The 12,474-nt window shown below is 37.6% G+C and overlaps 2 protein-coding genes across 3 annotated transcripts in view; both read left to right on the forward strand.

The window, feature by feature from the left end:
• The window catches only part of LOC117339054 (fibronectin type 3 and ankyrin repeat domains 1 protein-like), a 67,611-nt gene that overhangs the window by 22,711 nt on the left and 32,426 nt on the right, over window positions 1-12,474 (forward strand). The gene's annotated exons all lie outside the window — the stretch shown is intronic.
• LOC117339053 lies at window positions 4,632-11,835 on the forward strand. Of its 2 annotated transcripts, none has more exons than XM_033900418.1 (2): window positions 4,632-4,880; window positions 6,651-11,835. In XM_033900418.1, the coding sequence occupies exon 2, from the start codon at window positions 7,623-7,625 to the stop codon at window positions 9,444-9,446; it is 1,824 nt and encodes a 607-aa protein (XP_033756309.1). In that variant the 5' UTR covers window positions 4,632-4,880; window positions 6,651-7,622; the 3' UTR covers window positions 9,447-11,835. The 2 variants fall into 2 exon arrangements, with proteins under 2 accessions (XP_033756309.1, XP_033756308.1); XM_033900417.1 differs by lacking the exon at window positions 4,632-4,880 and adding an exon at window positions 5,008-5,555.

Consider the following 12,474-nt stretch of genomic DNA (forward strand, 5'->3'; position numbering starts at 1 on the left):
TTGATGTAGATCCTATGTGTGTTTCACTTAATTTATGTGTTTCATGGGGGATAATAAAGTTACATGGAAGACTATTGTCCACTGCCTAATTCTAGACAACTTTTTGTTATATTTATGCCCATGATTTAATGGTCAGGGGTTATACAGATCGAGTTACCTTGGCTGTCATCTGTCAAATTTTGATACAGATATTGTACTGTAATTTGGTATGTAGTTGTATGCAGGTCAAGTTCAGATATGGCTGTGGTCAAGTTAACTAAGTATTTTAATCAAGATTTTCTCACTGTAGAACCAGTAGTAATTATTATACAGTCAAACCTGTATTAAGCGGCCACCCAAGGGACCGACAGATATTGGCTGTTTAAGACAGGTGGCTGCTTAAACCAGGTTGGCCAAAAACGGCCTGTTGCCTAGCTAATTCTTTTTTCAACAGTTTATTGAATTTATCATATTATAATGCACATATTGATAACAATATACCATGTGTAGTGTATTTTGAAATAAAAAACAACAAAGATGAAAGTTTTGATGAATTTGATAAAAATACCTGGTCATATTATCATCGCGAATGTCTACTTCCGGACAAAATGACCGCTTAATACAGGACGATACAACGACTCGGGGCAGATTTTTGTGGCCGTTGGCTGCGTTAGACAGGTGATGGCTTATTTAAGGTTCATTATATAGTGTTTTCCATTGGGCGGACCACAGACTGGCCGCTTAACAGAGATGGCCGCTTATTCAAGGTGACCGTTAGAGCAGGTTGGATTGTAATAATAATGATTAATCACAGAAAAAAGTAAACCAAAAGTTTAAGATCTGATCTTCTCTTTGGTTTCTGGCAGGGACAGTTGTGTTGGCTTGATACATCTAGTTTATTCTACTACTGTATTCCAGCTTTAATGCTTGTGATATTTTTTATAATGTAAGGTGTGTATTTTATCATGTGTACAATACAATAGATTATAGGTTAGGTCAGCTGATGGTTGCCAGGTTATGTCACATCAAAAGTTTAAACAGAGGTGCCCTGAAGTTATCAAAAGTGAAAAAAGTGTATTAATTATCAATCACTGGCATTTGATGTTGCTCTTAGTTAGGATCTTTTAAACGTTACACACATCTAGAGGCCTGATTAGACCATTATTTGGTTTGTAACATTTTATCCTGCAATAAGCCCAGGCAGTCAAGGCATAAACTAACTCAAAGCAGGGGAGGTGCATGGGCATACAATTGTATTTCAATTAGACAATGAAACAACATCTGCTAGCATTTAAGTTCTACTATGCTGCAATAAACCTGAATGGACTTATTACCACGCAGGATCTTATTGTTAGGCATGAACTAATTACCAGACATGGACTTATTACCAGGCAGGATCTTATTGTTAGGCATGAACTAATTACCAGACATGGACATACATGTATTACACTGTACCAGGCATGAACTAATTACGAGGCTTGCATTAATTACCAGACATGGACTTATTACCAGACATGGACCTATTACCAGTCATGGGCTTATTACCAGACATGGACCTATTACCAGATATGGACTTATTACCAGACATGGACTTATTACCAGGAATGAGCTTATTACCAGATATGGACTTATTACCAGACATGGACTTATTACCAGACATGGACTTATTACCAGACATGGGCTTATTACCAGACATGGACCTATGACCAGACATGGACCTATGACCAGATATGGACCTATTACTAGACATGGGCTTATTAATAGACATGGACTTATTGTCAGACATGGACTTATTACCAGACATGGACTTATTACCAGACATGGGCTTATTACCAGACATGGGCTTATTACGAGACATGGACTTATTACCAGGCATGGACTTATTACCAGACATGGGCCTATTACCAGGCATGGGCTTATTACCAGACATGGGCTTATTACCAGACAAGGACTTATTACCAGGCATGGACTTATTGTCAGACATGGGCTTATTACCAGACATGGGCTTATTACCAGACATGGAGCTTATTACCGGACATGGACTTATTACCAGACATGGACTTATTACCAGACATGGGCTTATAACCAGACATGGACTTATTACCAGACATTGACTTATTACCAGACATGGGCTTATTACCAGACATGGACTTATAATTACCAGTTATGGACTTATTACCAGTCATGTACCTATTGAGTCATGGACTTATTACCAGATATGGACGTATTACCAGACATGGGCTTATTACCAGACATGGGCTTATTACCAGACATGGGCTTATTATCAGACATGGACTTATGATCAGACATGGACCTATTGCCAGACATGGGCTTATTACCAGGCATGGGCTTATTACCAGACATGGGCTTATTACCAGACATGGACTTATTACCAGACATGGACTTATTACCAGGCATGGACTTATTACCAGGCATGGGCTTATTACCAGACATGGGGTTATTACCAGACAAGAACTAATTACCAGACATGGGGTTATTACCAGTCATAGACTTATTACCAGACATGGACTTATTACCAGACATGGACTTATTACCAGTCATGGACTTATTACCAGTCACAGACTTATTGTCATACATAGATTTATTGTCAGACATAGATTTATTGTCATACATAGATTTATTGTCAGACGTGGGCTTATTGTTAGACTAAGGCTTATTACCAAGCATGTACTTTAAATTACCAGGTATTGACTTATTACCATGCAGCCACAGGCTTATATTAACAGTATCACTTAAATTGGGCTTATTTCCACGCCTGCTGGGGTTATTGCTTTATCAATTATTATATTTCTTGTGATGTTAAAGTGTATAATTTGATACCTTGAGTTTGTCTTGGAAATATAGTAATACATTTTCATGTTCAAATGCATGAACATTTGATATAATGCTGTTACTAAATAAGGCCTTTGGTCTACCCGAATCAGACTGATGTATAATGACGATTTATATAAAAATGTAAAGTGCTCAGATTGTCAAGTTATTTTATAAACAAGAAACTTAATATAAAAATCTTCAAGAGTCTGATAGATTTAAATTCTTTGAAAGAAAGGCTCTCTGTCGGAAATCTATATTTTGAAACCTGGCTCTGCATGTGGTATATCATTTAAGTGGTACAGGTTTGATGAGATATTTTAAATCTATTGAACTATTGGAGGTGAATTAAGTTTTCCCAGCATGAAATTGGAAGTTGTTTTTAAACCTTTTAGACATGTACACATCAGATTTATAATTGACATTATTTAATGTGCAGATTATTTCATGTGTGAATTTGTGAACCATCACTTATAAGGAAGTAGTGGTGCCTTCTTCACTGTACGCATTAAATTTAATAGAAATAATCTTTGATCTTGGTGTAGAAGTGAATATATACAGTTCAATACAAACGATTATGGTCCATTAAACTCTTAAAAGACTTAGTTAAGTTCTGTTTAGGTTTACAATAAATCAGAAAAAAATATATATGGAATTCATTGCTTTGATTATTTTCACAACTGAGAATACTGTAAATATCTTTCAATTTTGATGGAAATAATCTTAAATTTTCAGAAATTGGTATGAATGTTTTTGATATTTTCATCGGCACACCTTGCAATGATGTATGTTTTACAAACTCAAATAATTTAATCACATTCTATATCCGACTCCTGGCAGGCTGGAATTTCTTTTATTAAAGTTCACTGCCAGTGGTGACCAAGGTGTGGACCCCCTCACCATACAGAATTGATCTCAGGGAGTGACATCTGTACCATGTGTAATTTTGTATATAAAAGTGACTGAGATATATAATTCTTTTGATCTTATTAAATCCTTGATAATACAAGACCTTATTTTTGGCTATATATTTGATACCTGTCAGCTTCATATTTTCCACCTCTGCCCAGGTTATTCATTTCAGTGGGATAACACTATAAAATGACACTTGAGTACCCCATTATCTGTATATATAGACACTGTTTCTTTATGACACAGCTGTTGTGAATTTCTGAAACCCCAGAAATACAACCTTTATCAAAATAATGCTGTATTCATTAATTGATTTTGCTCACATTTTTTTTTTTTTTTTGTATCAGTACTGGTATTTAATTTTCGTGAAATCTGCAATTATTTTACAGTTGCAAAATTATACATGAAAATTGAGCATATCATGCCGAGTAACTTAGTGTTATTTATTACCAGTTACAGTCTATACTTCTGACAGGCCTAACATGGGTCAAGCCAGACTTTAATCATCACTTATCATCAAATATATCTTGTTCATGAGCCTCACAGATCTGTGTGCATACAGTACTGGCAAACCTGATATTACTGTTTAAGTAAATTGTGATCCAATGTCTGATTATTGATAAAACAATTAAATTCTTGAGATTTATTTTCAATATTAAGTGAATTCCTACCACCCTTGATTAGTGATTCAGGGCTAGTTTTAATGTTTGTTTTTGATAAGTTTTAGGAAATATTGCTGAATATCCTGTGTTAAACCAATATCAGAGTTCAGAGTTCACCAGGGAGATATACATAGACCAGAATAGAGCTTACCTACAGAAGCTTTTGAATTAAAATTTCAATACAAATTGGATTGAAATGAATTTAAAATCATGCAGATATCTACTGTTCGCGAACAGCAGATAATAAACAATTAAAATGCAATTTTAATATCATTTATACATGCTAAGGAGTAAATTAAAATACATCTTGAATTATGTAGCATATATTAAATGCTTGTTATAGTCCCTATCAAAGGGTTTCATAACAGAGTGAGGGCGCAGGGTTATGGAGGTGAAAGGTCACGCGCAGTGATTTTACTATATATACCTATTACACGGTAACAGTAGCTACCCAGCCACTGAAACAGACTGCATCACTAATGGACACAAGTCAAGGTCAGTTTGTGTTTACATCATTTTAAGGTTGGAATTTATCTACTATTTGTTCTTATGCAATGGATTCCGTTGATGTATTGATTCTGGGTCATAGCTTTGTGAGAAGGTTACGAGATGATTTGACAGGTTCATGGTCAAATTTAGGTTTCGACCTTGACTCGGTTCGCGTCCATTGTGTAGGAAAAGGGGGCAGTCGGGTTCGCGACATCTCATCTATGTCTACCTCAATTTCTGAAATCCACCCTAAAGTTGTACTGTTGCAAATCGGTGGTAATGATTTGGATTCTGTGGATCACGAGGATATTAAGGATCGTTTAGCAAGTGACTTACTTTCCATAGCTCAGTGGCTTCGCGCGGGATTCGGTGTAACCCACGTTGGAATAATGCAACTTTTTTATCGTGCTAAGACAAGATCGATAGCGGTTAGTTTGTATAACAGAGGTGTAGACTTCGTTAACAGTAACATCAAATTAATGTGTGATCAGTCGGAAGGATGTTTTTATTGGAGACACAAGGGTCTGAAGACCGCAGCCTTTGTTTGCTTAAACAAAGATGGCGTACATCTTTCACCCGCGGGCCTTCGCAAGTTCAAGTACTCTGTGCGTGGGGCAATCCTGCAGGGCATACGATTGGCTAAAGGCAGCAACTCTGACCCTCGTGACCTTTCCATATAAGGTTGGTAGTACTACGGTCTATTTCGCGCATGTGCGAGATGTTGTTTACTTCCGCCCAGGGCCGTTCTTTGTGTACAAATTAAATTAGAAACTAGATCGCTTCTGTACCGTTCAGAATTGACTTAAGAGAGCAGACATGTTTATGGATAAGTCGGTATCATTTGTTAGTCTGTTTGTATTTGGATTAGTTTATTAATTATATATCGGTTTATACTCAGCTTGCTAGTTAAAATAGGTCATGACCCTACTAACCGATTTGTTTAGTTCATTCACGGAAACGGTATTACGTTGAATTGTGCAGAATTAGGCCTAATTAAAGAACGTGGTCACTTTACATCAGAGGACATTGTCGTGCACTTATGAATGATATCTATCATATAACTAGTGATTATTAGCTTGTTAATAATTAACACATTGTCGTATGGCAAAAGCTACATTAGATTGTATATGTTACTCGAGCTTTAAACTTGTAATATTGGGTAACATGAGCTTAAGTAGAAAATGTATTACTCCTAATCAAATAACGTGATGACAATATGCTGCCCTGGGTTATTATCAGGTTTAAATAACTATGATCAAAGTTCATACGGTTTAGTACCTTGTGTCTAGTTGATCAACTTTTTGTTTATATTGTGCATCATTAATTGTTGTGCATGACTTTCTGTCCGGTTGAACAACATTTGTTTATGTTGTGCAGGACCTTGTGTCCGGTTGAACAACATTTTGGTTTATATTGTGCATAATGAATTGTTGTGCAGGACCTTGTGTCCGGTTGAACAACTTGTTGTTGATATTGTGAATAGTTAATTGTTGTGCAGGACCTTGTGTCCGGTTGAACAACATTTTGTTGATATTGTGCATAGTTAATTGTTGTGCAGGACCTTGTGTCCGGTTGAACAACATTGTTGATATTGTGCATAGTTAATTGTTGTGCAGGACCTTGTGTCCGGTTGAACAACTTTTGCTTTATATTGTGCATATTAATTGTTGTGCAGGGCCTTGTGTTCGGTTGAACAACATTTCCTGTGGCACAAACATCGGTTACGTGTTTATATTGTTTTGAGGACATAGTTCGTTCCTTCGATTTCATTTTCAGGCTCCACCGGACCTATCCGGAGATCTCGCAGAAGGGCGGCGGTTAACCATAGCATTATATCTAGGCCACATACCCAGTCAGGGAGGAATGTCACTGACGTAACAACAGCAGCAAATGTTACTGCGGCAGCTGTTGTAGCAGCACCCAATTTTCCATCAACAAAGGACATTGCTGCTGAACTTTTGTCTCAGATGATAGCGAAGGGCATCGCTATTCAGCAACCCACTTTGGGTTCAACTAATGCATCTTCTGACCAAACAATGCCCCACTCAAGTCAGCAGAGGCAGTCTGGGTTAGTCACAGACCCAATAGCAGTGATGGCAGGCCAGGATAACCTGCCTATTAATGCACCAGCAGCGGCAGTAGGATCTGCCTTCTCAACAACACCAGCAGCGGCAGCTGGATCAGCATTGCAAACAGCAACGGGCCCACAAACAGGATCATCGACGTATGACAATTCCATCCAGTCGCCCATCAATCATGTAGTTAATAGCTTGACAGGTATTGCAAGTGTTCCAAAATCGTACAGCAGCATTTCCCGACCCCTTGACGTACATATTGATGCTAAAGTAAAAGCAAAAATAATGAGTCACGAATTCATTGAATTCGGATCATTATTATCGACATCATCGCATCCCGATCAGTTCCGTATTCAATTGAATGGGGATAATATTTCGTTAGTCCCCAACACAAAAACCTTTCAAATTAAAAGTATTGAACAATGGGTGCAAGCATTTCATGTTTTTGTTTCGGTATATATTCAGGCTCACCCATCCAAAACTGTCAATCTCATGAAGTATGCTGATACAATTCAGACATTAGCCAGACGCTCGGGATTTGCTGCTGCTATGTTTTACGATACTAACTTTCGGAAGTGGCTACAGGTCAACTCCGTCATGCCTTGGGATGAGCTCAATAATGAGCTGTATATGCATGCTCTAGGGATAGGTTTAAGGTCATCTCAGAAAGGGAATGCCCAGCAGCCCTTTCCAGGTAACAAACCCAACAAATTCCCAAAGGGTAAATGTTGGGACTTCCTCAAGACTGGATCATGTTCCCGGGGGGCACAATGCAAATTCGCACACACATGTCCCAAATGTGGAGGACAACACAGCTTGCAACAATGTAAAAAGAATGATTCACAAGGGGCAGGGGCAAAACCAGCACCCTCCCAATCCTCAAATAAATCGTAAATCAGATAGCATAAATTACAAACAATCAGGAAATTACTTACCAACACCAGTCAAATTTGAAATTTTGTTTCCATATTTAAGAGGCTACGACTTTGGTAAAGTTCAATTTTTACAAGACGGTTTCAAAGTTGGTTTTAAACTGCAATATCGGGGGCTTAGACAGTATCGGGAATCTGTCAACTTAAAATCTGCAAAAGATAACATTGAGGTGCTCCGCCGAAAAATTTCACATGAAATATCAATGGGGAGAATTGCTGGTCCGTTTATCAGTGCACCCTTTAAAAATTTACAGATTTCCCCATTAGGTCTTGTCCCTAAAAAAGAGCCAAATGAGTTCCGGTTAATTCACCATCTCTCCTTTCCAGACGGTTCTTCGATCAATGACGGTATTGCCCCTGAGGATGTTTCAGTTAAATATCAAACCGTTTCAGATGCAATTGGCCTGATTAAGTATTTTGGGAAGGGTGCTCTTATGGCAAAAACAGATATTGAGAATGCATTTCGCATTATTCCTATTCATCCACAAGATCACAATCTTTTAGGAATGAAAGTCGGAGAGCATTATTATTATGACAAGGTTCTCCCTATGGGTTGTTCTATATCATGTCGTTTGTTTGAAGAATTTAGTACAGCTCTGCATTGGGTTTTACAAAATAAATTACAGACAGCAGGTGTTACCCATGTTTTGGATGATTTTCTGTTTGTTGCTCCCAAAAACTCAAATAAATGTCAGACAGATTTAGAAAATTTTCTAAATCTGTGCAAACAGGTCTGTATTCCAATTAAACATAGTAAAACTGTATTACCATGCACTACCATAACATTCCTTGGGATTGAACTAGATAGTATCCGAATGCAAGCTAGGTTACCGAACGATAAGCTAGTGAAAATACGCAATCTGTTAGCCAGTTTTCAGCAAAAAGCAAAAGTAACACTTCGTGAACTACAATCGTTGATAGGCTTGCTGAATTTTGCTTGTAGTGTGATAACTCCTGGTCGTCCATTTTTACGTAGATTGATAGATCTAACAAGAGGCTTGACAAAACCCAATCACCACGTCAGACTAAACAGAGAAGCCAAAGCCGATATCAGAGCTTGGCTACATTTCATACAATCCTATAATGGGGTCACCTTGTTCCTGTCGGATATATGGGAGTCATCGGCACGTTTACATTTCTATACAGATGCTAGTGGAATAGGTTTTGGAGCGGTTTTGGGAACAAAGTGGTTTTTCAGAAAATGGTCAAAAGATTTTGAGTCTTTTCACATAACAATTAAAGAACTTTTTCCTATAGTCCTTGCTGTCCAGCTTTGGGGGAATTATCTTCAGAATAAGTGTGTACTTTTTCATTGTGATAACTCTGCAGTTGTCGCAGTGTTGACATCACATACCAGCAAAGATTCAACTATAATGAAATTAGTACGGAAGCTTGTGGTTAAATCACTACAATTAAATTTCATGTTTCGTGCAGAGCATATCATGGGGAAACGAAATGTGTTAGCTGATCATCTGTCTCGTTTACAGGTAGACAGTTTTCGGCTATTGGCCCCGCAAATGGACAACGAGGCAACACCCATACCGGACAATCTGTTGACCATCTGACAACGCATGTTCAGAGCCTTTTGAAGGATGCTATCGCTCCTCAAACACAAGCACTGTATAGACGTGCTTTCCAGGCCTTACATCAATTTGTAAACAGGGATTTTCATTTACAAACATGCTTGCCCACTACAGTAGGCACTTTGGTCTACTTTATTGCGCATTTGTCTCAGCAAAAAATGGCAGCAGCTACAGTGTCGACTTATACAGCAGCTATCGGTTACATCAACCGCTTAGCCGGTCACCCGGACCCAACTCAATCATTCATTGTAAAGAAAATATTGACTAGTATTCAGAGGGGTTCTTATCGTCCAGATACACGACTACCCATTACACCAAACATACTGAACAAACTAGTTCATTCCTTACCTCACATAGCTTCGTCACATTATCAAGCATGCATGCTAAAAGCAATGTATCTGTTAGCATTTCATGCCTTTTTACGCGTAGGCGAAATCACTATAAACAAATCTACTTCGCATGTCTTACAATTTGACGATGCCAAGATCATTTTGGCTGGCTCAAGACCTTCCACTCTAGAGTTGACGTTTAGGTCATTTAAGGGTCATTACAATATTCGTCCCGTCACCCTAGCAATTCATGCTAGGAGTCAGGAACTTTCCACCTGCCCAGTCACAGCTTTGTACCAATACATTCAATTAAGGGGTGTCTTACCAGGTCCATTATTCACATTCCCAGGAAATATCCCAGTATCTTACCAACACTTCAGTTTATGTCTCAGAAACTCCCTGATACAGGCAGGCTTTCAGCCAAACCAGTATACCAGTCATAGTTTCCGTATTGGGGCTGCCAGCACAGCTGCAGCGACGGGGGTTCCAGATGAGGAAATACAACAAATGGGCAGGTGGAAGTCGTTGGCTTTCAAACGCTATATACGGCTCCCTACTCTTTATGACATACCAACCCCGTTATACTAACGGTTGCTTTCACAGCAAGCTGTAGCTAAACATTTCAATCTTTAAGACATCCATTCACTTCACTGTTGGGTTTGGTCTGGACTAGTTTAGCTCAACCTGGGCATAGGGTCGAGGTTGTTAGGAGTCTGTTCAATCTGTACATTTTTTATGTGTTTCTATGTTATATTGTTCAAACTGTACAATTTTTATGTGTTCTAGGTTATATAAACTTGGTACAGAATTTCTGTCAATAACTTACCAAATCCTACTGCATTCTTGCTAAATTTGAATGGCAATCTACATGCGATTGTTTTCATTTCATAGTACTCATAATATCAGTTGAAGTGGATACCAACCTGGGCATAGGGTCGAGGTTGATTCTTCTTCTTGATTGATGTATGTATATTAAAAGTCATAAATAATCTGTACACCTGATTAAATATTGTATGTCTTTCAATAATTTGTGTTATTGATATCCAGATAACCTGGGCATAGGGTCGAGGTTTCTGGATCTAGTCGTGTACTTATATATACCAGTTATCCTTAATTTTACGGATGGGCGACTGGATGCTGAATACATGGTGTTTCTTTGTATTGGAGAAACTAATTTGGACAATTCATTGTATACATGTTTGGGGTTTACCCCCTTTTAGTTTGATTACTCATAACGTTTTTCGGCGTTGATGTGTTATTGATATCCAGATAACCTGGGCATAGGGTCGAGGTTTCTGGATCTAGTCATGTACATATATATACCAGTTATCTTTAATTTTACGGATGGGCGACTGGATGCTGAATACATGGTGTTTCTTTGTATTGGAGAAACTAATTTGGACAATTCAGTGTATACATGTTTGGGGTTTACCCCTTTTAGTTTGATTACTCATAACGTTTTCCGGTGTTGAATATAACACTGTCCTAATTTGTGATAATATCTTGGGATTGGTGTGCTTATACCATTCCCATGTTTCCATACCTTTTCTTTGTCACAAACTCTTATTGTTGTGTTTAAATGCTTGAAAATACATTATTTGTATCTTAATTTTTGTGTGTGGAATGCAGGCGTTTTGTAAGTGCCTGGATATCAGACTTTTATCATCATATCATTTAACTTTTGCTGTGGATCTCTTATAGATGCAGCGTTACCTCAAATGCTTGGAAGCTTAACTATGCATATATGTATGACATGTAACTGTTTTCTTTATGGTGATGCGTTGAGCATCTGTTTTAAATGTATATCAGCAGTTTATAACTCATGCATCACATATGAATTATTATATTATACATTAATTCGGACACGACTTCGGGTGGGTTATGGTTCCTGATCATTAGGATAATCAGATACCATTGTGGCGGTTTTGTATCCCCACCTTGGACCAAAGTTCGATTCATATGGTTGATTTTATGAATATCAACTTGTATTGCAAGTTTGTTTCAATTGTCGTTTAATAAATAAACGGCCAATTTCAATTCAATCTATGGGTTTAGTTGTTTGTCTTCTTTGGTCAACAAGCTTGTCATGTCCGAAGTCATGTATAATAAACAATTAAAATGCAATTTTAATATCATTTATACATGCTAAGGAGTAAATTAAAATACATCTTGAATTATGTAGCATATATTAAATGCTTGTTATAGTCCCTATCAAAGGGTTTCATAACAGAGTGAGGGCGCAGGGTTATGGAGGTGAAAGGTCACGCGCAGTGATTTTACTATATATACCTATTACACGGTAACAGTAGCTACCCAGCCACTGAAACAGACTGCATCACTAATGGACACAAGTCAAGGTCAGTTTGAAATTTGGCAAGTACTAAAGTCGTCAAAATTGATTGCTTTGGGACATTCTTAACATCAATCATCTTTGAAATTGGTTGTAAAAACTCAAATAATACATGAATCAAATTCAAAATGAAAACAGATTCTTTAAAATAAAACTTTTGCTACGTTACATGTCTGAACAGACAGATATATCAGTATTTTATCACATTTCTTTGTATATCATTATAGTTTAGGAAGTTAGTGTTCTGTAATTAATATTTTGTATTATTGACTTCCTCACTTGTTTGTTTGCTGAGTTCACCATCCAGAGAAATTTGGATGAGGACTGCATG

This window comes from Pecten maximus, chromosome 12 (genome assembly GCF_902652985.1).
Source record: "Pecten maximus chromosome 12, xPecMax1.1, whole genome shotgun sequence".
NCBI lineage: Eukaryota > Metazoa > Mollusca > Bivalvia > Pectinida > Pectinidae > Pecten > Pecten maximus.